Here is a 27,900-nt window from a genome sequence, read left to right on the forward strand (position 1 = left end):
ACAATATACCCAGAGTTCTTTAAAAGAGTATTCAAATTCAAATGTATTTAATACAGCACTGTGGCCAGATAAAACAGAAAAAGAGTATTCCTCTTCAAAGCTTTCCACAAATTAGTCCCTAAGTACTTTCAAAAATCTCAACTTCAAGAATCACTGTCTGGAATTGGAAAGAGAACCATTTCAGAGGGGAGATATAGTGTTCACAGGCAAGCTCTCACACTGAAAAGTCTTAGAAGTTGAGGGCATTTGCAGAACAGGGGTGGATTTCTGTGGAGTATTTGTGGATGGGAAGTGAAACATATGTGCTCTCAGGAGAGCAAGTGAGTGCCCTCATCCCCAAACACATATATTGTAAAAATAAATTCATTTATGATTCTGAAACAAGCTCTAGCACCTCACATGCCAGGAATTATTGGTAGATTGGGGATACACTACTACAGGGCGTATACCACTGTTGCTAATTGTTTGTTTACATTTGCTTTCAACTTCTGATTATTTTATATTCTACCGTTTGAAAGCAAAAATTAAGAGATAGCGCTTGTCACGTGAAATCATGTAGCCATTAGTTGGGCAAATATGATGCATACATAGAAGTTCAACTGAAGTGGCAAAGCAATGCTAATTTTAAACTAAGGGCCTTAAAACAAATTATGAAATTCAGAGAGTTAAAATGTTCAGCATTTCCACAAATCTCAATGTTCATTCTGTATTCAACCATCTCTCACTATAATTTTTGGACTGGCTTATGAATTTCCTTAGCCATTAGTCATCTATAAAAGGGAGATACTTATTTGGTGAAAATGCTTTGCACCATGCATTCACTGGCAATACGGAGAATGGAGATTCAGTCTGTCCAATTTTACTTTTTGAGGGGGAAGATTATGTGAGGGATATCAATGACTCAAAGCCAGTGTGGCATAGTGATCAATGTGAGACTAGGGCCAGACACCCAGATTTAAATTCTCACTTTATCATGAAATTAACTGGGTCTCAATGGACCACCCAGTCTCTCTCAGCCTATCCTACTTCACATAGTTTTTGTGAGGATAAAACAGAGGAAAAAGGAACTACAAATCCTTTTCATGCTGCTTTGACAACTGTGTGCTGCAAACCACAGCAGGAAGGCAGAATCCCAAAGAACAGCCGCTTCATCTGATAAACCAGATATTTTACTTGTACAACCTTCACTTCCCCATCAATTTTGAAGGAGATGGATTATTCATTATGGGGGTATAAGTACATAAGACTACATACAGATATGCATCATTATATCAAACACACGGTGATCACACTGGACATAGTGTGCTCCATGTAGCATTGAGTTCTTGTGCCTAACTTGTGCAACAGTTCTTGTGCCTAACTCAATTAAGAGGATTCTTTCTCAAAGCACAGGTTGCAACAAACATGTTAAAAACATGACACAGAGAATATTAAGCAGTTTCCTCTGAGAATATCCAAAACTGAAAGCACTGCACAGGAAAGAAAAGAAAGACTAATCTTAAATTCTGAATCGTAGATATTGCCTAAGTCATCTGGAGTCTGTAAAACAGAGTGATGGAGCTTCTCATCCAGCTGTAGATCTTTCTGTTCATTGTGATCTGCACTCAGAGTAGCAGGTGATGGTGTCTGGGACCGTGATTCAAGAGCAGACTGGATAGGCGAAGCACTTTCAGAACCTGCAAGTAACATTTTAACTATCAGAATAAACTGTATTTATTCAACATTTGGCTGAGACAGGGCAGAACACAAGTCTAGAGAATAAATAAACAAACCTTTACTCTGATCCTCAAAACACATTTATTAATATCCAGTTACAGCAAAAAGAAAAATTATACTTTGGGTTTGTATTCTAATCTAGCCAACTTGTGGATAATGAAATAACTAAATATTATTTATTAAAGAAATTATTTCTCCCAAACCTTCTTTTTAGTGTATTATATTACTTGATGTTCATGTTAACTATAATATTAAGCCATAATTATTTCATCAAAGTTTAAGCTTGAAAGAAACAAAATTAAGTCAGGACAGGGTTGCTATTTATGGCCGAGAAGCCTTGTAGACATATAAAGAGCGCTTGAGAAAGTTCACTCTGAAGAAGGAGGGGGGGGGGGGCAAAATGGGCCATTTAGCCAGCAACCTGTAATGCTGTGACTTGGGCCTTTTTGACCATCATTATCTTGGCTCTTGGAATTCTTCAACAACACATTCGACTAATTTTCCACTAATTTATTCTCTCATATCTGTAATTTTAGGATTCTCATTCCATTGTTTGAGGAAGTGTGCATGCACATGAAAGCTCACACCTTGAATAAAACTTTGTTGGTAGAGCCAGCTTGGCGTAGTGATTGGGAGTGTGGACTTCTAATCTGGCAAGCCAGGTTTGATTCTGTGCTCCTCTACGTGCAACCAGCTGGGTAAACCTTGGGCTCACCACAGCACTGATAAAGCTGTTCAGACCGAGCAGTATTATCAGGGCTCTCTCAGCCTCACCTACCTCACAGGGTGTCTGTTGCAGGGAGAGGAAAGGGAAGATGAATGAAAGCCGCTTTGAGACTCCTTCGGGTAGAGAAAAAGCAGCATATAAGAATCAACTCTTATTCTTATTCTTGGTCTTAAAGGTGCCTTTGGACTCACATTTTGTTCAACAACTCATGTTTAAGATTAAAAATTCTCTTCACCTTGATGTTATTATTAATATATATGTATGATCACTATTTCTGTGTTTGTCTTTAAATACTAGTGATACTTAATGCAGTTCATAAATTATCTGAAATCTGGAGCAATAAGTGAGATGCCCAAGTTTACAAAGGCACCAAATTATTCAAAATGGTGAAATCCCAAGAAGAATAAACTCTGAAAGGACGCCTAAAGCTGGATGTCCAGTAGATGTGATCCATTCATATTAGGGGGAAAATCCTAACCATGCACGTATGCTAGCAGAAGTTTAACTGGCTATAACAACATAATAGAGTGCCCATGGATGTGATGGAAATCTCATTTTAAAAAGTGCCTATGTGCTATATTGCAACAATGAAAAAAGCAAATATATATTGGGAGTTACTAGAAAAGTTATTTAAAGTTAAAATGGCAAACACTATAATGTTATTTTAGATATCTGTGGTATATTCATGTGTAGAAAAATGTTTTCTAGTTTACACAACTTAAAAACAGTTCTGCAGAGAAGATAAAAAAACTACACAGAAGGGCATCTAAAATGGTCCAAGGGTTAAAACAGCTAACAATTTATTTTTCATGGAGACTGTCTGGCAAAAATATTTTAAACAAACACACACCTTCCTTATGAGAAAAGGCCAAACTGAATGTCTTTCTTTCCTTAATTAAAAAAGCCAATCAAGATGGGAGATGACAGAAGCTTATTAAATTATGAGAGAGAGAGAGAGAGAGAGAGAGAGAGAGAGAGAGAGAGAGAGAGAGAGAGAATTTTCCCTTTGTTTACCAGAACATAGGGTCATACAAATAAATAGACAAAAGGAAGCACTTATAGAATATACTGGCACAAGGCATAATGGTAACTACTGGCTAAGGAGGCTTTAAGGGGAAAAACTTATAGCATATAGGACTATCGGTAACTAAACAATGGTCGCTGAATGGAGCCTCTACTTTAACATCTGTATATTATTGAACAGGCGTTGGAGAAAACATACAGAAAAGCATCAGCCTTCATATCCTACTGCATATACTGGAAAGGAAGGTAACATTGAATGTAAAATTACTCCCTAAAAGTTATAAGTTTATTTTTTATTGTACATTACTAACTTGTATACAAATACAAGACAACCCCTTATTTTTTGATGGCCATACCCCCCCCCCCTCCCAATCTTGCACTGGAACAAGTACTGTACTTGTAGCCATTTGATTGCACACATCTAGAAGCAAGAATGGTGCACTAGAGCGATCATGGCTTGATGCAGCAAGGCATTTCCTTATGCATATAAATATTCATTTCACAAGCACCAAACATCTTGTATCAAATCCCTGAACTGCATTTTAACCTCAGAGAACTAAGTATCTTCACAGTTTGGAAAGGAAAGCTGCTAAACAGTAAAAAAAACTATTAATCATACAGCCATATCACATACATGCATCTGGATTACAGCTAACTTTAGTTTCATTAATATGAAAAACAGAATATTTAAAATGTATTTTACACTACGTTTCCAGTTTTATTATATTCAGTTCAATGAAGCCAGTGGCACTACACTTCCATCAGTTCTCTATACAATGCTTCTAAGAGCAGGACTGCAAAATTTCACACCTGTAATCAACTATTTCATCTTTGATTCTGTATAACAGGCCTAGGTTCAGACACATCTGCCATCTACTGACCACCTCCAATGCTACACTGCTTAAATGATCACTTCTGTAGAACTGGCTAAGTGAATGACCAAAGTCTCTAAAACAGTCATTCTCAACAGAGACCTTATGGAAGGGGCCCTGGCACATTTAAAGAGGGCCATGGCTTGAAAAATGTGAGAAGTTCAAAGGGTTTATGGAGGGCCATGGTAACTGAACTGATCAAATATCCTTTTTGTACATATGATGTAATTAATTGCTAGAAGGTTAGACCTCCGTGAAGGGAAAGAAAAATAAATCATGTAATGCATTCCTTGAATAAATGCATTCAAGGAAAAAAATGAATGCACATGCTTCCCTTGATCAAATGTTCTAAACTTTAATTTCATACAGACTTTTAGAAAGTGTTTATAGTATGTTGTGATGTTCAAGTTTTCTTGGTGTTAAAGATTTTCTTTCTATCTGTTCATATTATGTTGTATCCATGTTTGATGGAACCTGAGAAGAGCTCCTAAAAGGTCCAGGGCCACGAACAGGTTGAGAATGGCTGATCTAAAAGACAGGATTTTAGGTGGAAACAACCTCTCATGTATGTGCATGATACAAACCTGTAATGTTTATTACTAAATCAGCAGAAAACTGTATCTGTTAAATTACACACAAAACATACACAGAAACTGCATGGTTTGGTTTTTAGTACTGGGAGAGAAAAACAACAGAAATATCTACGTTGAGTTTGCTTTGCTGCTCAACTTTACCAGTAATAGTTGCTACTTCAGCAGACAATGGTTGCTGATTCAGACTGCTGGTTTCAGAATCAATGTGAAGTGTCGTCAGACTAGCCACTTCCTGTTCTTCAGCACTTTGCTGAGGTCCTGAACCTGCATCAGACTCTACAGAAGCTGCTGTGCCACCCTCAGGAGCAAAACTGAAATCTACAACAAAGAAGAAAAGGTTAAACGCCCAATGCTCAGATTCAGCTTAAACGTATAGCTTTTATTCATTTCAGAAGCACGGGTCTCTCTGCTTTCGCAGATGAAGAGCTGAAGTGGATACTTTGCCCTGCCTTAATTACTTAAAGCAGAAACATATTTCATGTCTAAAGGTGGGCCAAGCCTAGATTTGTTTTCTTACTCAACTAAGAAAATGAATTCTTTCCACTTTTTCTCTTTCTGCCCTCAGTCTCTAAAAAGGAATTAAAATTACCAGCAACTCAAGATGAGGCTTTTTACAGCTTGCGTGTGGCCCTGCTTGCAGACATCAAAGGTAACCTGTACACATGCACAGAATGGGAAACATGAAGATGGATTCCCTTCAGTGGGTTGGAAAGCAAGTGGTAAAGGGTCAGCTCCTCTTCAGTCAGAAGGCACAGCCAGCAAATGTCCCATTTTGAGAGAGACCCTCTCCCAATTTCAAAACATGACCAACTAAGAAAGAAACTGGGGGTGGGGAGTGGGAAGGGTCCTGGATTCCCAGACTGGACTAACTGGTAGGGGGGGGGGGGAAGTACAGAGAAAGATACTATATAAAGTTAGGAAAGGAAGGATTTCTACAACCCCTCCCCCCCTAAGAGGGCTCTACTGCAATAATGCATTCTCACCATGAAAATACTTGTTATAGACTATAGGGAAGGTCTGACTGGTAGATCAAGTGTGAATCAACTAGATTTGGAAGAATCTGGATGTAGAAGAAGCAGCCTACAAATTCTTTTCTGGCAATTTTGGAGTGGGAGGGGAGACAATGGTAGGAAGTCTGCGGCTATCCTTTTCATACGTCACACACCAAACAACTGCAAAAGAGCTGTCTGGGCAGCTAACACTGGGGGACAGGTGAGAAAAACAAAAAGAACCCACCAGATCCTTCCCCTTCTATGATGAAGGAACTGCCAAGATGAGTTAAGCTCAATGCAATAAAGGCTATAACCTATGTCTGTTCTCCCTCTTCCCTTCCTTACTTTATGAAAGTGTAACAGGTCAAACAGAGAAAGAAAATCAGAAGGACAGAAAATACACAACTGGCTGGCTAAGTAGTTACTCCAAAAGCACTGCCTGAGTAGAAGAGACCCTGACATCCATCAGAAAGCAAATATAAAAGCTAGGAGAACTCAGAGGTGGACACCAGATTTGCTGTAGTTACCTTTGGACTGAAGAGGAGTTGACTCTTTGCTGCCTGTTCTCCTACTAGCGGAATGTGAAAGGTGGTGTAACTTTAGAAATCCTCAAGCAATTCTAGACACCGACACGTATCCAAGAGGCTCAAAGCAAGGAATCTGTAAACTCCACAGTTCCTTCCAAACTTTCCCCTCAATCTCCTCAGTCAGGAAAGTGTCTTGCTTATTGCAACCACCTCTCTTATTTCTACCCAGGCAAGTTGTAAGAAACTAACATAACAGTCCCACTAGAAAACATACTCAGTTTCTTAATTCTTAATTCTCCTCCTTCCCCCACTAGGAAGAAATCTGGAGCATACCTAGGAATTCTAAACAAGTCATTTTATGTAACCACTACAATTTGCAATTTGCTTCCGTCTTGTTCCTTCTCCCATCCCTCATACAGTTTTAACTGCAAAAGAAGAGGAAACAATGTGGTTCTTTCCCGTATAAATACTACTTGGCCACCTGCTAGGAAACAATAGGACAGCAAGCTGTTCCCAAACTGAATAGTGAAAACACTCAACAAGAAAACACCTGAAGCTGTGGCCAATTCGATGCTGCTCTCATAGCAGTTTACCCTGGAGAGCCAAAAATAAAAAAAAATGAGACATGAGATAGCTAAGGGTATTGCCAAAACAACAGAACAGTTAATGTAGGTACAGCCTGTGTGTCCTTTAACCAGTGCAAGGAGTGATCTTGGTTTAAAGCATTGTTTCCTCATTTTGGTTAGGTGTCGATTTTAGACGTCTCAGAGGTCATGAAGCCACAGAACACAGTTTCCATAAACACCTCTCTCCAAATCACATATGTTTTACAGGGCACTCATTTCAGTGAGATGAGAGCAAAAACATTCCTTGTGGATTTAATTCTGGTTCACACTTCTTTAACATGGCAGATCTGAGCTCCATAATGACATTGGTGAAACAAAGCTGATTAAAAACAAGCTAATAGGCAGCAGACGTTAAGAGACCCAGGGGAAAGTGCATGTGGGAATACTTGCTTTCAAACTTGTGGCCATCATACTGGAATGCGCTGAAGGAGTCAGAATGGCTATCCGAACTGACAAGGTCACTGCTGCCTGCACTGGCTGGAGATGTCCATTCCGAGGGCACTCCTGGGTCATCTACAGGCCGCATTTGACTTTGCTTGTTTAGTATGTCAGGAAGGTCCTTTGGAACTTCTAGGCTTCCTGGACTGCTCCCTCTTCTTGTCACATTCTAGGTGAATATGTGAAATAATTTTTATTAAATACTTTTACAATCAGAAAATATTTTCACATTCCTACTTCACATACTTAGACGACAAGAAACGGGCACTAAAATATATCTAGCAATCACCAATTTAAAGTCAAAACCTGTTTTTCCCCCAACAATGACATTTTTTTCCAAATTGTTTTTAAAATGTATATGCTGTATAATAACTGTGATTATTTTAAATAGTTGCAAAAATATGTTCAAAGACTGAATTTGCTAGCAAAGGAGCTGTCAATACAATGGCGCACAAATGCTACCGAGCCTCTCTTCTGCATTATCTTCTTCCTCACTGCCTCCATATTTCTTGATGCCCCTGGTCAATCTATACTGGTCCACACTTGCTCATCAACTGATGATGGCAGCATTGAGCAATTATGCTCAGTAAGGCAAAGATCAAAAACCATTTCAAACACACTGCTTTCCAACAGTGGCAGTCTCCACATCCAACTGAACATCATCCAGCCTTGTCATAGTGGCAGGCCTTAAAACATTCTTGAGGAACAGATAAACATGGACGCATATAGCTGGGGTATTAACTCAGGAAGAAATCCGAGGAGACTGAAGGTAGCGCTCCATCAGGTTCAGACAAGACGAAAGAATGTGTGACAGTGATGGAATTACTGAAGGACCAAGACTGCAATGAGTCTGTAAGAGCTCATAAAATAGGGCAATTTGAAATTAGCTTGGGGGGGGGGGAGGTTTGCAGGAATCAGCCCTATGAAATTTAGTATCCAGTGGGTTCCTTTGCTGCATTACCAATAATTAATAATTGTTGATTCTGTAACTTAATTAGCATCATCATTCTATTTGACATTTTTAAAGAAAAAAAAAATTTCAAAAGCTTACCAAAGCACTGCCACTGCGCAGTCTTTCTGCTATAAACTCATCCATGAGATCAGGAATATTTGTATTACTATTGCCATTATCGCTACCCAGAGGGCTCTGCTTTTGGCTCATATCCTCTCTATTGGCTAAAAGCAAATGAATGACTGTATATAGTAAAAGAACAATTTCACAACACACATTTTTAAAAGCATCCAAAAACTAGCAAATGCAAAAATTAATTTCCAAGCATGCACTTAAAACCTCTTTTCTCCTAAACAGATTTAGTTTGAAGTATTAGTAGATCTCGCCATTCCCACCCATCCCACCGTCACCACTGAGCAAGGGTTAGTCGATTTCTGGTGTGACCTTGAAGAGAGCAAGAAAGCTTACAGATAAGCACTACTTAAAGTTGTTAATGCTTGCTTCAGCATACATTCTTCATTCCTCCATATCACCAAACACATAGCATGTGCCACTGAACTCTGCCAGTGTATGCAAATGAGGAATATGTAGGTAGGAAGTACCACTTCAGTGCAGTACTGCATACACAAAGTACATCTATATGAAATGATATAACTGAGAAAATGATGTGGTATGAAGGCAAATAAGAGTTTCAAACTGAACAATGGTTTATGATCAGTTGCTGTATCAGCACAGAATTGCAGAACTTTTAATGATCCTGTGAATTCTGTTACATTTTTGATATTTTGATCATGAAGATTCCAATCCCCCCACTCGATTTATATTTGTCCATAACCAGTAAGTTTTGCCTTCAAGAAAATGTAAAGCAACCATTTTGTTAAATTTGAGATGTACTTAATTTTTATATTCTAAAAATCTTGGAATACTAAACTTCAAATGCTGTTACCTAAATACTCTTCGAATCCAGACTGCATGTATTTTCTAAGAAATTTTCTAAACAGTACATTAAAATAAAGTCAGTCTGAAAGAATCTTGGGAATAGCTGCCCAGTTTGTTGCGATCTGCTTACAAAGACTGCCCTCAGATGGCATTAACATCTCAATGCAGGATGCATTACTGAACATACCGTTAATCATGCTAGCATACAATATATATATATATATATTTATAAAAACAGCCAAAAAACCTACCTCACTGCTGAAAGTTAACTGATTGTTCTTTTGAAGTTAATTAATATGTGAGCTATGATGGTGATATTAGAGCGACAGCAAGCCTTGCCCATTTTGGTAAGCACATAGAGGCTTCGTAGTTAGCTCAAAGAGAACTATCCCAGTACCTTTATGCACTTCCACATTCCCATTAAAAAGCCATGAGATGTTAGGAAAACGGTGCATCCATTCCAGTGAATGCACACAGAAAGCACTAAAAGCATGTTTTGAAATGTCTCAAAACAAAAATGGCTAAATCTACCCTGGATTGTTATGATCAAATAATCCAAACTTGAAATTTCAACATCTGATTCTGTGTTTTTCAGGAGGAGGAAGAAGAAATACAAATTGAACCTAGAACTGGCTCGACTGCAAGAATTGGTAAGTAGGAAGACGAACTATAAATATCCAAACTACTTTTGCTATTTGAAAGCATGTGTGTGCCAATTGTATGCAAAAGACTGAATTTTTAAGACCTACCAGGAAAGGTAGGCCTACAGGATCCCTTGGTAGATCATTTACTGTCTCTTCCTCTTCCCTATCTCAAGTGTTCAGCAGCAAAGTGGTTCACTAAATGTCCTTAAAAGGATAATTAGTAATTTAAAGTTTATAAAACGCAACTTATGCTTGGGAAAAAGAAAATTCAGCTGGCCATACGCGCATGCAAAACCAACAGGAAAAGCACTTATCATCCCAAAGCCTTCTGATTGCTTTATAAGAGCTTGCTTCAGGTGCATTAAGCCAAACTGGTGCTGCCTTTCTCCTTTTGCACTCTGCACACTGTTAGTGCTCACCTGCAGCTTTCTTTCCAAAATAGCCCATTACATGACTGTACAGATCCCTCAGTGGAGCCTCTGCTGGCATTCTGTTCTGCCTCTGTGGGGAAACATTTGCCTTCGGCTTCGAAAGAGCATGTACAACAGTTTTATAAACACCACCCAGGGAGCCCTGCTGTTGTCCCGACTCCTGACTCGCTGGTTTAGGTGGGCTACGATTAGACATCTGATTTACTCCAATACTTTCCTTCTGCAATGTGAAAGCTGGAACTTCTCCCGAATCTTTAATTTGTTTACTATTAGCAGAAGTTGTATTGATTGCGTCTAGAGGTCTATATATTCCAGGTCTGACCAGCACGGCCACAGCAGATGAGCCGGTGCTTGTGCTGCTGCTACCGCTACTGAAACCACTGAGTTTGCGAAGCCTTGCTTTCCATGGGGCCTCCTTGTTTTCTAGAGGATTATAAAACTGAACTGATTCAGTAGATGGTCTAAATGTAACATGAACACTGTTTCGCTTTCTAGCAGCTATTTTCATGATTTTAGCCTTGTGAGTTACAGTTTCAGATATGCTTCTCTTGGTTGGTGAGACTTTGCTCATGCCTGTCACGTGAAGCATTTCAGGGTTAACTAAGGCTTTAGGTGGCATTTTCTTTGCATGCATAACACTTGTGGTGATTATTTTTTCATTAAAAAGGGCACTTCTATGCTTGTCAGCTAACACTGTTTCCACAGATACATCTGCATCAGTGGCAATTTGTCTGCTCAAATATTTCTTCCTTTCTTGGTTAGTAGGGCTACTTAACCCATGTTCAGACAGGTTTGGGGCGTGCTTATCAACATTTAACTGTTTAGCTTTATCAGCGTGGTTTCCTGTTGAATTGTCTACTTGTGTAGGTGCAATATTACTTATAAAGCCACTTTGGTTTGGCTCCAATTGCAGCTCTGCAATATTGATACTTGGTGCAACCATAGCACTGCTTGAGCACATAACAGTTTGGTCTGTGTACTCTACTCCATCCAGTGGTAATTTATCACTCTTACTTATTCCTTCAACTTCAAGAGGAACAGGCTCTTCCTTATCTATCTCAATGCTACCGCAAAGTTCTTCTTTTTCCTTAAGATATTCTCTCAGAGAGGAAAGAAGATCATCTTCACCTTCAAGGTCAATATATTGGTTTTGTTCAAAGGCTGTAAATTCAAGTTCTACTGTGCCTACCAAATGACAGAGGTGGTCATAAATACTATCCCCAACTTCCAGAGAGGACTCTCTGCTATTTGAATCAGTAACGTGACTTTCAGTGGATCTACATATTGAAGAGGCCTCAGTGGAACTCTGTAAGCTTGGAGCATGATGGGATGAACCGTCAATGACAGGAACTGCACCTTTGACTCGTTCAACTGTGAAGGGCTCCAGGATGTCAGATGTGCTGCTACTTCGTGGTAGTGGCTGTTCTTCGTTCAGCACATCAAAAACTTCACTTGGTGTTTCCTCACTCTGTGAAAAATGTCTGACTCGAGGTGGTCGTGGGAGGATTTGAGCATCATCCATGTCTGTAGAAAAAGTATGGACTCAGTATTTATCTGCATAATATGTATCTTATAATTTTATTTAGTCAATGCTATAACATAATAACGGTCTTTAGAAGTATGCCAAAGTACTTCCTTTACAATGAAATATTTTCTATCAAAAACTAGAAGTGTTAAAAATGCAGATACACAACACACATTATCAAGTACAAAGTGAGATATAACTGAGTTAGAACATCAGAACACAGTCTTAAATTATTAACATGCACAGAAGCAGACAGCAAGATTATGGGAGATTTGGAAATGCTGTTTAAAACTAGAGCTGTGCCAATAAATTATCAAATACTTATCTGACATATTCACAAAGTTTATATATGCCATTCAAGTGTGCCATTCATGAAATATGCCATTCCAAAAATCTGTTCTCAATTACAATGATTCGTTGTGCAGATGTAGCTACATTATCTTCCATCATTCAGTCTACTATTACACAGGTGTCGGGAGAATTTTAAACTGGATTTAGAATCAGGGACTAGATTTTTACCTACAGGTCCGCGCATGCGCATTTGTGCCACTGGCATGCTGGTAGCCACGCTTCCCACCCCCACCCTCCCACTCCCGCAGCAAGAAGCTTGCCGGGCCACAAGCTAATCGGCTGCTTTGGCAGACGATTTGCTCTCGGCCTTGCAAGTTTTTCGCTGCGGGCGGTGGGGGTGGGGAGAGGGAGCCGTGGCCCACTGCCGAAGCTCTTGCAGCCTGGCACCAGGCCGCGGACTGGGGGTTGGGGACCACTGCTCTAAATGCTAGGCCAAAGAATCATACCCTCTGTGGTTCGAGATAACAACCAGCCAGGTTCAGATTTATACACTGTATACTGTTCTAACCAAAATAATTTCCTTACTTCCTGCAAAACCCATGGTGAAAGGCTGCTTCCTTCGACTGTAAGGTCTTTATAATGCCCAGAGGAGTTCACGGACGCCCTTACAGCTGACTTGCACATCAGCTTCCAGGAGGTTCTGGATTGTGGTCTATGGAAATCTGCAAACTAGAAACTTGTACAATTGTCTGGGGAATCATCCATGCAGCAATTAAGCTTTCAGGATGCAAGTTTTAATAAACTCTCAACTGGAGGCTGTTATACTCTTTTCACCCTTCCATAATTAATGAGCAGAGTCTACCCTAAATAAGCTAGTCCTATAAATCAAGACGTTTACTCTTCATCTTCAGCATAAAGCTTGGGACAGAGTTGCTGGATTGTTGTGTGTAGTTCATATATAGTTATTACCTAAAGCAGGGATAGTCAAACTGCAGCCTTCCAGATGTCCATGGAGTACAATTCCCATGAGCCCCTGCCAGCGAATGGGAATTGTAGTCCATGGACATCTGGAGGGCTGCAGTTTGACTACCCCTGAACTAGAGGGTGTGAACCAACTGACCTGACTGTTAACCCCCGCAGTATAAATGATTCCATTAGGAGGTAGGTCTAACATTATGCAATCTAACAGCTGGCTGGCTTCTATGCAAGGTTCCTCAGACTGGTGCCACACTGCGTGACCTTGCCTTAAATCAGATAAGCAGCCTGTGCCAAGTTAGGCAGTGGCCCAACATTCCAGGGATGGGTTTTGGAACTGGCTTTTATTCTATAGCCATATAGGAGAGATCACCTTGAAATATGATCAAGTTGTCATGATAATAAGTCTCGTTCTGGAGATATTTCTTTTGATGTTTGAGACAGAGTCATAGCAAATGTTCATAAATAGATACAGTAGCACAATAATGTATAAATCAAAATTCTGTCCTGTTTATTGCCCAATCCTTGGAAGCCAAAGGATAAGTCCTGTATAATTCATGCTGAACAGGGTATAGCACAGCCTGTTTCATTACTTTCTTCCACAGCATGAACTAGTTATGGTCAGGGCAGGAGCTCTCAATGGCACCTGGCTCACAATGGTTTGTGTCTCACTTTTAAACTTAGCGATTGCAGGAGGCACTTCTCTTCTCTGGCACCTACTGATCCTCCATATTTATGAATACACAAATTATTATTGTTTTGCTGTTGTCTTCTTTGTATGCTCTTGTTGCTTGGAGATCAGACAGTCACAGGTAATAAAAACCTCAAAAACTTCTACATGGTAATTAAGTGACTTTCAAAATGCTTTAAGCTGATAAGCATTAATATTTTAAAATGTGCCCTGGCATCTGTATGCATGGGGAAAATAGGGCATTTGTTACAGTTATTATGACTCTATTCTAAAATAAAAATATTATTTTAAAATTAAAATAAAATCTTGCCTCTCAAGAGTGAAATGGAAGACTCCAAGTCAGCCTCTAGGCAAAGCGAACAGCACAAAGCTCAGAAAAGTATATTCTTCTCTGTCCACTCCATGGCAGAATACCATAGGGTAGGGGTAGTCAATCTGTGGTCTTCCAGATGTACATGGACTACAATTCCCATGATCCCTTGCCAGCATTTGCTGGCAGGGGCTCATGGGAACTGTAGTCCATGAACATCTGGAGGACCACAGGTTGACTACCCCTGCCATAGGGCACTGGACTGTAAGGGGAACATTGTGTGCCTCCTTTATCTTCAGCTGACCCTCCCTGTTGCCGTAGGGAAAGTTATTTGAACTCAGAGTTCAAGAAACATCAGTTGAGAGGGAGAAGTGGTCAGCATTAAAAGGCACGCACATGAGTCTCCCACTGATGGTGTGGGATGGTGGAGGAAGAGTTCCATTGCACCTTATGCAGATCTGGTCACATATGTGCAAGCTGTGCTTCATAAGGATAAGTTGTATCCTCAGTGATTTGGAAAAGGGTGTTGTATCTTTTGTATTTTGAAAACCTTTAAATAAAGGTAATATTATTTTAAAACCTCCTACTAAAAAGTGATGGCAGACTGCTCAGGATTCAAGTCCTGAAGGAAAGCATCATGCTTGAAAAATGGTGCTTTAAAGTAGCAAAGATAATTTATCAAAAAACAAACAAACAGTGAAAGCAATATTTAGAATTCAGTTATTATGACCTATTCCTGTAATATGATCTGCATGCTGAAAAGCAACATTTGCTTCAATATGAAATATTTCATTAGACATGGAGAAAAGTGCAAACATTTTCAAACATTTTCATCACAGTCACAATGGACCCTAACCTGAAAAATGTCAAAGAAAGAAAACAAAGTTTATTGCAGTTAGTACCACAAAAACTTGTTCATATCATTTGCTAAGCAACAATAAATTAACTACATTGCACATTATGCACAGCGCAAATCTAATGTTTGGGGGGGGTCATTTGATATGATCCAATAGTCATTTTTATACACATCTACGAAGTCCATAACTGTTAGTTCTATTATTATTATTCTATTATTATTATTCAAATTTCAGAAGCACAATCAGAAGTCTGAGAATTATTTTGGGATACATGTGCCTCTCATAAGAAACTGCTGAGAATGACTCCTACCTGAACATTTTTGTGAACTCTTACCTAGGAAATTAAGGGGACACGAACAAGCCAAATAGTGAGCAGATATTGGGCCAAAGTGAGCAAGGAAAGAGCAGACAGACAACTGACAAGGTATTATGGCTTTATAGATGGTCACAGGATACTGAATCTGTTTTTTCAAAAGCCACCATCTCCAGATTTATGTGCACAGCTGAGCATGAAAGGAAGTGGATGAAGATGGACAATGGTTCGTTGTTTCTTGGACACAACATAGCAGCAGCCTAGGACGAAGTACGCCTGCATTACCAGCATTCTGATAATCAACTTGTGGCCCAACACTTGCTATGAAAACCAGTCTTGGCTTCTATGAACAAAAATTGGCTTCAGATAGAAAACAAGACTGTAGGACTAAACATGGGCCTTGTACAGCAGGCTATGTAATTAATACACAATCATTTGCAGAGCACATGCATACTTTAAAAAACTTTTCTTTGGTTTGGGAAGGGAGCCTAGAACAACCCACCATTTTAAAAGAGCATCAGCTACGATGGAATTTACTATACCAGCAGAAATTCTAAAAGAGCTATAAAACTGGAGCTCACCCAAGGAGAACAATTATTGCTATTTTTGTATGCAGGAAATCCCAAAAAGCATGTGTGGAAAGATGACTAGAGCTCAAAGTATGCAGAAGCTATCATAAGAGATCGTGGAGGATTTGGGGAGGCTATGACTAAATAGAGAGCACAAACAAAAGATTCACAGCCAAGGACACAATCCATCATAGTAGCTAGGTCTTTTGTTAATAATTTCCAAATCAGTGCTATCCTGCTACCAAAGCTGTGTCCGTTCCAGAAGAATCGCTGTATGCAAGTATTTTCTCTCACAACACAGGCAAAACCAATGGAGCAATGTTCTTAAAATATGATTTGCCTTTTCCCTTGCCTCAGTTTTTCACCAAAAGGTTAATTTGTTAAAGCTATTTTGGCCTTGCCATTCCTGCATAAACAATTGCTTTGATCCTATGTACAAACAGGAGGAATTTTATATGTACCTGGGTCAGTATGAGAGTGGTGATATACTAAAGAAGTCTGCCAGTTTTTTGGAGCAACAACTACAGCTGGAAAAGAAATAAAATCACACACATTCCAAGCAAGTAACCATGCTTATATAATTGTAGTGCTGGAAAATGAACAAAACATTGAGCTTCTCCAAGCATCTATAACTTTTGAAAGATCAGGATTTCAGAATTATGTAGGACACCACAATTTAACAAGGGCTCGCCAGCATAATGGTTATGTGTGAACCATTTTTTACTGTATTTCATTTCTACTTTATAAAAAATTCTGTCAGGGCACATTTATGGATACTTAAGATAAAGTAATCATTTAGTCTTAAGCTAGAACTTTGGAATGAAGACAGCTAATCCTTCTAAACATAACTGTCCTGATAACTTGCTGGAAAAGCCAAAAAATGAGTTTCCAAGAAATGAACCAATAGAATCTTGTCATAACCAACCTGTCTTATGTAAAACAGAGATTCTCTGATGATTTTCTGCAGCCTATTAAAGCAGTTTGTGGGATGAAGTGACTCTATGGGATGAAGGTAGTAGAGACAACTAAGCATGGTAATGGCAAGCAGTTAGTTTGACTACTGTCCACAGTTCAGTGACTGCAATCACTTTGTGATCAAAGCTAAATTATTACCTTATTTAATGCAACCATAATTACATATTGCACAACATCAAGCAAAAAGACAGGGGCAGCTTTCCTTAAGAATAGGATAATTTGCAATGTCTGCTCTAAAACTTTATCAAACTGATCTCAAATGGGCATTGTCTCTTTCAGCTACCTATAATTCTTAATATTAGCAAGAAATACCTGTACCACCACCATTCGAGTGAAAATATGGTTAAAACTTGGAGAAAAAGCCCACAGTAAGTCTCTTTTCCACTATATTCGATACATGGTGAAGATGGAGCTTGCACATGTGATCTGCATACAGTTCAAGAATCCAAAATACCAGCGCCTTTGTTGTCAGCCTCACTCATTAACTGGGATAACTTTTTTGGTATACATCAAACTTAATGAGAGCTGCCCTTATTAATTTCAAAGCAGATTGGCAAATTATCTACTCAGTTTTGCAGAATGCAGGAGGCACATATGCTGCTGTAATAAGTGTTGCAGCACTAATGAATCTGCTGGTTCACTCAGCCTATGGGGATTCTGTTTGTGAAGAGGATGTTTCATGGATGGTTCTCTGAGCATGCATGCGCACAGTAAATTATTACCATTATTATCATTATCATTATTATTATCATTATTATTAATTCTAGCCTGCCACTCCCCAAATGGCTTGTGGTGGGTTACAACATAGATAAAAACCCCAATAAAACTACCCCTAAAATGCCAAACTACTCAATAAATACACAAAATCAGTACACAAGATGTCCAGAAGTGGCGGAGACTACATATAACTAAACCTGGCCCACTGTCAACCACGGGGGGCAGAAAAAAAGGGGTTACTGACCATTAACCCACCATAAGAGTAACCCAAGGTGGGGGGGGCCAGTTCTTCCTTAGCGTGCTGGCCTCAACCATGAACCTGTCAGAAGAGCTCTGTCTTGCAGGCCCTGCGGAATGCCGGAAGCTCCCGCAGGGCCCATAGGGGACCACGTTTCTTCATTCCAATCTAAAGGAATGTTTACAGATTTTCTGTTTACAAGGTACTGGGCAGTGATTGGAATTACCAAATGCAGCATTTTAATTGTGAATGGAAAAACTTTTTTCAACTTGAAATTTAGAAATACAGGTAAATACAGGTGTTAATAAAAATTCTGTTGCTTCAAAAGACAATTCACCATAACAAAAAAGCAGAGCTTCATGCCATCTAATACCATTCAGGAGTGCTGAGTTAAAGGAATGTTATAATATGGTATTTAGTGTTTCAAAACCCTGTCGTTCAGGGGACAGCAAAGAAGTTTCATTAGCAGGTAACTGGTTATCTAAAGCAGTGCATACACATGTAAAAATTATTTGGGTTTTGGTAGACAAAAGACTGGGTTAGTATTATTTATATGATTTTTACATATTGTATGTGTTTTATATTTGTGTAGTGTTCACTAACGTAACCCTGCTTTTTAGTAAATATTATTCATTTAGACATTTCTCAAAAATACTGATTATAAGTAGCAGTCAAAAGCAAAAGCCTATTAACACCGACAAATTAAAAACAACAACGCAGTAGCTATGATGTTGACCAGAAAGAGTGCAAAAAATCCTCAAAAGTTCCATGTTGAAGACTGGTATGATAGAACATCTTTTCTTCTTCCTTCTCCTGACTCACCATCCCACTGAGAAAAGTTATTTTCAAAAATATTTCCGAGTTAACTGTTACACTGTTTAAAAGTCGGCTGCAAGAACAGAAAATAACATTTTCATTAATTGGCACAGCACTAGCTTTTCACAGTTCCAGAATGAGCCATAAATATAGCACATCACATAAATCAACAGATTCGTTCTTAAGCTCTTCTGCATTTTTCTCCCCACCCCTAAATATTTTACTCTGAAAATTGTATTGATTTTGCAGAATTTTTTTTGAAAGCAGAAGGGTTAAAAAAGTGAAAGGGGGTGCAGAAATTAGCAGAGGTGGCACTACCTGAAAGCTCATCAGAAAGGGGAGTGAGAACAATATCAGGCAAGAAGGGTTTGGAAGTATGGATCAGAACAGGAGCACTTTTAGCACTGCGTATATAGGCCGATGGCAGAGCACATTCACCAATGGATCGGCTTCTCATGGCTTTAAAAAAAGGAAAAGAAAGAAGTGGGGAAGGAAAAAAAGAAGAGTGACTATAATGAAAGGCTTGTGTCACAGAAAAAGCAGCAACAGAGAAAACAAAGATAAAAAGGAAGAAAATTCAAATTAAAACATTTCAGCACAGCAGATATTGGCAGGGCTGTAAGAAAAAAAATAATCAGTGGGCACAACAAACATTTTTTTAAAAAAACTCTTTAATGTAAGACAGCAATAAAGCTTATATTTGCACAACTACAACTGTTTGATATTCAAAGAAAAAAGCGAATTGTCTATTTTTTCATTGCATCAGGGGTTGAAAAAAAAAAGTCAGCAAATTGAAAGCCATTCCGTGGACACTCTAACAGCAGGTGCCTTAACTTTGCAGTTTTTAAGAGCTTCTAGGCAAATACCCAGCAAGAAAAACAACTTAATTAGGGCAGAAGTTCATCAGATTTAGTGGGTGTTCAAACATTACAGCACTGGATGTGTTTCAACTGTCCCTGGGGTCATAATTGCACTAAGAATGTACTGTGTGACCTGGGTGATTTACACACAGAGCTACAATTCTGTTGTGGCCATTTTTTGCAATGATAAGCAGTATACTCTTTAGCCAGTTTGATCATGGGAACTGGCTTACAGCAGCTGCTAGCCTGTCTGGTTGGTTGTAGGAGTACTCTCAAACACAACATAAAAACTGAATTGACTTTCTGTCGAGTTTATGAGCTAACACATGACTGTCTTGGATTTAAATTATTATTTTGTGTACCCCCCCTAAATATCTATTTGTCTAGCCGTGAAACTTTCCTCTAATGGAAGGAATCTTGCTCTACAGCAGGAATTCCCAACTGGGGTTCCGTGTTCTGTGGCAACTCCTTAGGTGTTCCTTAGCTTTTCCTGAAAGTTCATACAGCCACTGACATCACTACATGTCACTGGAGCCCACTTCTCCTGTTGCTCTAGTCTAGGAAGCAAACAATTCTTCACTTCCTTCCTTGTCCCCAGAGAGCCAGCTTGGTGTAGCGCTTAAGAGTAGCAGCCTCTAATCTGGAGAGTTCGGTTTAATTCCCTTCTCCCCCACATGCAGCCAGCTGGGTGATCTTGGGCTTGTCACAGTCTTGTTAGAGCTGTTCTCACAAAGCAGTCTTGTCAGAGCTCTCTCAGCCCCACCTACTTCACGGGGACTCTGTTGTGAGGAGAGGAAGGGAAGGTGTTTGTAAGCTGCTTTGAGTCTCTGGGTAATAAAAAGCAGGGTATTAAAAACAATTCTTCTTCACTCTTGCTGCAGAGAGGCCTGGCCACCCCCCCCATCCCCCCTCCATTTGGCATTGCTGCTGCTAGTCCCTTCTCAGGCAGTCCCACCTCCTTCCCCTTGTGCAGATCCAGAGATATGCTACATACTGGAGGGCAGAAAGGCCTGACAGATGCTGCTTCTAACAATCTCAAGTTATGGGGCACAGAAGAGCACTGGCTTTGAGGGGCCACTGAAAACAGGTCTGGCTCCAGGTGCTCTCCCCAACTGGCAAGGGGGTGTCCTGGAAGAGCATGTAAGTGAGATTGGGCTTTAGGAACACGAAGACTGGAACAGGCAGGCTATCATCCTGCGGGCATCTTTGAATACCATTGGCTTCCCTTTCCCCTTGGAAACACAGAGCCTCATTCTCTTTCCCTTCAGGATGAGGAGAGTCAGAAACAGCTCAGTCAGGGGAGATATCCATGCAGCGTACCACTTATGTGCTACTTCTAGTTTGGCCTTTAGCAATCCTGTAAATAAAATGCCTGTGTAAAGAGGGGGAAATGCATTTTATGAAAGCATGGAATGATTACAATAAACTGGAATAGCTAAGTATGCATTTAGCAGGAGAAAAATCATTCCATTTTAAATGTTCTGCAGAAAAAAATAAGATGAGATTTTGTACCCTGCTTTTTACAACCTGAAGGAGTCTTGAAGGAGCTTACAATCTTCTACCTTTACTTTCCCCTGTGAGACAGGTGAGGCTGAGAAAGCTCTGAGTGAACTGTGACTGGCCCAAGGTCACCCAGAGGGATGAATATGGAAGAAGGAGGAATCAAATTCAGTTCTCCAGATTAGAGGCCTCCACTTTTAACCACTACACCAAGCTGGTACTCAAGAATTTTAAATCCCTTAAATATTTAAAGTTGTCTAAATGTATGTAGCTACTTCGTAAGATAAGAGCACAAATAAAACTGGACAGTATCCTCCAGTGTGATGCTTTGAAACAAAAGAAATAATCTGTCTAAAGGTTTTTATAGCAAGACCAATTTATCCAGCCACTAAACTTGTGATAACCTTGGGAGAACTTCTTCAAAATCCAGACTATGCCATCTTCCAGGCAGTAGCAGGTTTGCCACGTGCATTGCTACTAACCTTGAGACTAGTTGTTGTAGCATGTCCAAAACTGAACCTTGCTTGTAGTAGGAGATATATATGACCATCTGCCCAACAGCCGTGAGGAATCAGGGTTTTTGAGAATCACCACTGGCTATCACATACACAATGCACCCAATTTAATCTACCTGGAATGTTTTCCAGATCTTCATATTTCTATATGGACAATTTTGAAAATATTCAAATAGGATTGGTGTCAGAGCTGCATAATGAAGAGGATTTTGGGTCTTGAATCCATAGCAGGTTTTGCAAACATTTGCAAATTATTGTTCATATTCAACATACCAAGAAATCACGATTCTCTGGTGTTCAAGTGATTGAACTTCACTGTCTCAATATGTAAGACCATCATTATTACAACTATGCCTGAAGAACATGTTCAAAGGTTTGAAAGCTTACAAATTTTAAACAGTAAAATCCAACAAAATACAATAAATTATTTATATCTCATTCTGTGTGATCAACCCAGTTATATCTTGATGACCGCACAAGCATAGTCCAAGTTATAATTTTGGTAATGACCATTCCTCCCTTCTCCTGGAAATGGTTCTAAATTACTGAAGTGAAAGTTTGATGTTTATTCTTAGGTTCACATAATGAAACCATGAGGTCGTGAAAATTCACAGAATCAGCAATTAAGTAACAATGCACCCAAAGCTTCCTGCAATCACAGGTATCATCTAATAGTAAAACTGCATGTACATCAGAAAGTCTATACAACTTAATTAGCATTTAAGTTTAAACTGTATGATAAATGCTGTAATTAAGCTTAGCTTCACAGATGCTAATGACTTGAAGAAGCAGTATATAAACACAAGGGCAAAATTTCTCATGCATTTTATTCTTCTTTGGAGGAAAATAATGTGAATTATACCTTATTATTTCTATTTTCCAGATGAGGGGAATATTTTAAGATAAATTCTCACCACATACAACAACACAGAATATTTAAAAAATATTTATATGTTTCCTTTAATAGATCTAAGTAAAATGAACAAATGTGTAATGACATACCTCTGGGATTAGCATCTTGTAAATAATTTTTCAACATTTCTGTTAAATTAAGCCATGCTACAACAACTACATGAAATACGGGCTCAGAAACTTACTTTTGCCTTAGCTAAGGAAATCAATTTTGCAAAGATTTTTCAACCCATGTGCATACCAAGTTAGGAGGCAATTAAAAAAAAACTTGTGAAACAACTGATTACAGAAGCTGCATGCAGCAGAAAATGAAAAACGTAATTCTAAGCCACACACACACACTTACACTTAAGTGAGCAACTTGTCTTTGGATATGAGATGATGTTCAACAAGTTTCTACAAATGATGAGACAACTTACCCCAAAATAATCAAACTATGCTCTTTTGTTTCTACACACATGCTCAAACCCGACCAGAAAACAGAACATGAATTGATGGTTGCAAACCTACATTGTTTTTAATTCTATGTTTGAATCCAGAAACCACACACAAGGTTCTGCTCAGGCAGCAAGACTGCATTTCAGCCTTTGTCCCCTACAGTCTTTCGAGTCATCTTTAAAGTTTGGAGCAGCAAACACAGGGATTTCTAGTTGACAGTAATAAAGCCTCCATTCACACCCATACACCCCTAGACACTATTAGACAAAATTATCACTGGTAGTGCCAACAACGAACATTATTTAAGTAACATATTTATTCTACTCTGCAGCATCACAGTCCTATATTTACGACTGATGTAATAAGCAAACATTGCATGACCAATGCATATGTCCAACAGAAGGACAAACAATGCCTACAGAAACTACAAAGACACAGGCCTCTCCCTTCGTATGATGGAGACTACAATCAGAGGAAAAAAATGAAACAAAATCAAGATGAACCAGGATTTTTAGCATGGTTCTAGTGAATGTAGTATGGTTAGAGATGAACCAATGCTGCTTTGAAATCAAGCCTTAGTCCATGTAGTAAAGGTAGGTTAGCAATGGCAATACATAATCCCAGCACAGTCAGTTCCCAGTGACAAAACAGAGGGGGAGAGAGCCCCTATAGAAAAAAACAACAGACCATGCAGGTAGCCATTATCTGTGAAATGAGCATGCTTTCCATGAGGCAGGTCAATTTGCCACTTTTTGTGCTCTCTAGGGACAGCACAGATGAACAAACAAGTGACAAATCTCAAGACCCATATAGGGTATTATAACAAATCAAATAACTTCACATATGTTAGTGATCTGAGTAATCTTCAGGGTACAGGATGCTGTGGGGGTGCCTCCATGCTTGAGGGGAGACATATAAAGAAGCAAGTGACAGGGTCTCAGTTAATTACTCTTGACATTACACAACTGGGAACGCATCTGTCCATTAAGTCTCCAATCTTGACATATTTATTTTCTTTACTATGTTTCCCCCCAGAATTCAATCCAAACAAATGATAACCTTATAAATTTGGCTTATTATTCCTGTATTGTCCTTGAATCTGTTAAACATCTTCATTATGAAGCACTAGTTTACTTCTCACCCTCTGCCTGCATGTGTAGACTGGTAAATTCCCATTTCATCGTGCCCGAGGAAGTGTGTGTGCACATGAAAGATTACAGCTTGAATAAAACATTGTCGGTCTTAAAGGTGACGCTGGATTCAAACTTTGTTTTATTGCAAACAACATATCCTTCTTTCACATTTCTATCAGCAGAACACCAACTACTGACAAACCAATGATACGATGTTTCATGCTTTGTGAAAAAGAAAGTTTACATATCTAGCCATAACTCTGAATTAGTAACATTACCTTCCCTAGTGCATTGCAGTTCTTATGATTAAAAAAATATCTTAATATATTTCTGCTAACAGATGTATACAAGTATTCTTAGCAGCTTGTCCAACATAATGGACATTCAAAGGCTTGAGCAACGAGTACTAAATCTTTTAATATAAAAACTGACATACAGTGGCCTGGGGAAAAAAGCCTACACTTTTTTTCTCAAAGGACTTTATTTCAAATTTTTCAATTGGAAACTTGGGGGAGCATTGAAAAGAACTCGTATTACACTTTTTTTCTCATTTTGAATGTGTAATGCATCATACATTTAACTAATCTAAAATACAATTCCATGTTTTCCACTGGAAAAACTGGGAAACATTAAAGATGACCTGGAAAAAAATCCTGCTATGAACTATTTTTTCCCTTCTTGGAATCAGTGAAATGCACTTAGACAGTGAAATGCACTTAGCATCAGGTGCCACTGTTTCTTGGTTTAATATTGGGTATGCTTGCAATTTTGTTTGTGGAGAATTAAACATTTTATCTTGTTAATGCAGCAGAATGGTTTTAGGTTTGATAAAAAATACTGCCTTTCTTTCACCCCCCCCCCCCCATATTACTGTCTTTAAAATAAATAAAGCAAAATATTCCCAGTGGCTTTTAAGTTATCTGGAAAGTTAATGTCTCTACATGACAAGAGGGAAAAACAGATGGAGGTATTTCAAAGAGCCTGATCCTGTTTTCTCTTTAGTAGATAAAGCAGCTAATTATAGAAAATCCCACTTACGAAAAGACAAGAACTTGTCCTGACAAGGATTACTGATGAGCCTGGCGATAACTGTGGGTGCTGTGTTTGCACTAATTAACTCACATTGTCACTATACCTAAAAAAGGCAATCAATTGTGTCTGAATCATGAAGACAAATCCTTACATGTTGAGTCCGCAATGTGGATCACAGGATCATCTCTTGGAGGACAGATGTTTGGGTTTATCTGTAAAAAATGATCTGCATCTTAAAGCCCCATGTTTCATTACCTGACACCAGATTTGCTGATGAAATGCATGTTTATACAGTATAGGCTACATGTAGAAAAACACTGTGTGCAGGCAGAGATGTAGGATTATTAATTTTCCTTCCAATGTTTTTATGCATTATGCAAGTTCCTTGGTACATACCAACTGTTTTTTGCCGTACTATGCTTCTGGCCTTTTCTGTTCCTGGAGATCCAGTGGTGGTTGCGCTACGCTGCCTCATTGGGGCCTGGCCTGGCTGATCACGGCTCCATCCTCTTGAGAATGACTTATCAACGGATGCCTTTTGAAACTCATGTCCAACACCTGAAGGAGGTCCAAACAAACAAACAAAGCAAAAGACAATTATGAATCACTCCATCCAGCAGGATCGTTGTCATATATTATTTACATACATATACGGAATGGTAGAATTACTTCAAAAGTATAATTTAATTAAGAACTGGCATTGTGGCCCATACAACAACAGAAGGTGATAGATGAATAACGCTGGGGAGAGAGTTCCAGAGCTTAGGTGCCATGACTGAGAAGGCCCTCTCCTGGGCTGCCACTCACCTAATCTCAAAACACAAAGGCACTCAAAGCAGGTTGTCTGGTGGGCTCAAAAGGGATAAGGTATCCTTCAGGTATGTTGGACACAAACCAGTCATTTATTTATATTTTATTTATTTGCATTTATACACTGCTCTCCCTTGTTGCTCAGGGCAGTTTACAGAAAACGTTAGAGTACAGGATAAGTTTGGTAACTGTGGCCTCAACCTTATCATAGTCAACAATCATAAGATAGCATTTTCAGTTAACTCTATCAACCATCTTAATGTCATCAACAATCATAAGGCATAACACATTCAGGTAACATTGCATCCACAATCTCATAGAATGTATTTATTTGGTTAGGAGGGAGTTCTGGGGGCCCAATAGGTGTTGTTACTGACCTCCACCAAATGTCTGGCAGAACAGCCTTATTTTGCAGGCCCTGTGAAACAGTGATCATTCAGACAGGGCCTGGATCTCTTCTGGGAGCTCATTTCACCAGTTGGGGGCCAGGATAGAGAACAATATAGGGTTTGGGAGTTCAAGACAAGCACCATGAATTGTGCCTGGAAACAAATTGGAAGCCAGTAGAGGTGAGCCAAGACTAGAGTTGTATAGTTCCTATAACCCACATCAGTCAATATGCTGGTGCAGCATCTAACAATTTTACATCCCCCTGATATATTCTTCTAATATAAGGTAATGTGATTTTTAAAATTTTCTACTAATGCCATTTCATTAATTTATTGAGGCATCCAAGTTGGCATGGATATGAAGTGCAGACCATAGTTCACCAGTCTGAATTTAACAGCAAATGGATAGCAACAGGTAATTGGGGGGGGGGGGGAGGAGCAGAAGGTGTGACCAATGTAATGTGTCCCAATTTTGGTTTAGACATTATAGGCAAGTTCCTTTTAGAAGAATTTTCCAGCTACTTTCCCTAGAATTAACATATGTCCTTAAGGCTTCGGAAGGGTGATTTATTGAGATTTTTAAACATGGACTACAGGATGACAAGCTTGGCTATCAAAACACAAATACATGTTAATGCAATTTTATATTTAAATAAAATTATATATTATGAAGAACTGCTCAAGGTCAAGAAAGATAAGATTAAAAGGTTAGTATCGCTTCTTTCGCACACCTGGTCTACGATTTTAAATTTCCTTCTAAGCTACATTTCAATCGGCATGCATGTGTGTTTGAATCATAGAATCATATATTCTGTTAGGGGGAATGCAAGTACAAACACCTGATCTATCATTCCCCCCCATCCTGGGGTGAAAACTACAGCTCTGGAGGAGGATTTTAAATAAATTAAAATATCCTTAAGGGAGCTACTAGTTTGGGGATGCCAAATACTGTATGCCTTACCTTTGCCTTTATGCTTCTTTTGTTTCTGCTCACTTAATTTATCCAATGGCAAATCACTGAGATCCAAGCTATACAAGTTTCTAGCTAATACTTTTGTTAGAGTTTCCATGGTTAGGGACCACTCAGTGGCCAGCTCTTCCCAATAAGTCAATGATGACAATACTGACAACAGGTCATCCCAAAGTTCTCGGGAGATATACACATTGAGATTTGCTTTGATCCAAGCTACTATAAGAGTCTAAAAAACAAACATATTATTAATTACAATAAAAGGTTACCACATACCAACAGAACAGGGCTGCACAACTCGGCTCAGTTTCAGGGCCAAGGATGTTTTATGAACTAAAGACCTTATTGCTATCTTAATTTCAGAAAGAATCTTCTGGTGCAGTATTAACACTGCATTTTCTATTTAACCCTTTTTAGATTAACCTCATCTCCTCTGCTGCAAATACCCCACCATCCACTTTTTCCCAACCTAAGCATACACTAGCAGAAACTGATGGCCATATTGTGTATTTCCTTGTATCCAGAATGTACATGAAGAATCTATTTAGCCAGCAAAGTTAAGCATGCCTACTAAAATGCCAACT

General features: G+C 39.0%; 1 protein-coding gene across 17 annotated transcripts in view; it reads right to left on the bottom strand.

Moving 5' to 3' along the window:
- RALGAPA1 (Ral GTPase activating protein catalytic subunit alpha 1) overlaps positions 1-27,900 on the bottom strand; it is a 150,307-nt gene that overhangs the window by 85,940 nt on the left and 36,467 nt on the right. For 11 of the 17 annotated variants that reach the window (XR_013228512.1, XM_077323123.1, XM_077323118.1 and 8 more), the window contains exons 15-22: positions 27,308-27,545; positions 25,544-25,705; positions 19,076-19,216; positions 10,469-12,004; positions 8,566-8,690; positions 7,467-7,683; positions 5,073-5,249; positions 1,524-1,676 (exon numbers count right to left, since the gene is read on the bottom strand). Coding sequence is in view for 16 of the 17 variants with exons in the window: in XM_077323123.1 (XP_077179238.1) it covers positions 1,524-1,676; positions 5,073-5,249; positions 7,467-7,683; positions 8,566-8,690; positions 10,469-12,004; positions 19,076-19,216; positions 25,544-25,705; positions 27,308-27,545 (2,749 nt within the window). In the remaining variant the exon portion in view is untranslated. The remainder of the gene's footprint in view (positions 1-1,523; positions 1,677-5,072; positions 5,250-7,466; positions 7,684-8,565; positions 8,691-10,468; positions 12,005-19,075; positions 19,217-25,543; positions 25,706-27,307; positions 27,546-27,900) is intronic. The other 6 variants (XM_077323129.1, XM_077323130.1, XM_077323125.1 and 3 more) reach the window with 3 other exon arrangements.

This window comes from Paroedura picta, chromosome 2 (assembly GCF_049243985.1).
Source record: "Paroedura picta isolate Pp20150507F chromosome 2, Ppicta_v3.0, whole genome shotgun sequence".
Taxonomy (NCBI): Eukaryota; Metazoa; Chordata; class Lepidosauria; order Squamata; family Gekkonidae; genus Paroedura; species Paroedura picta.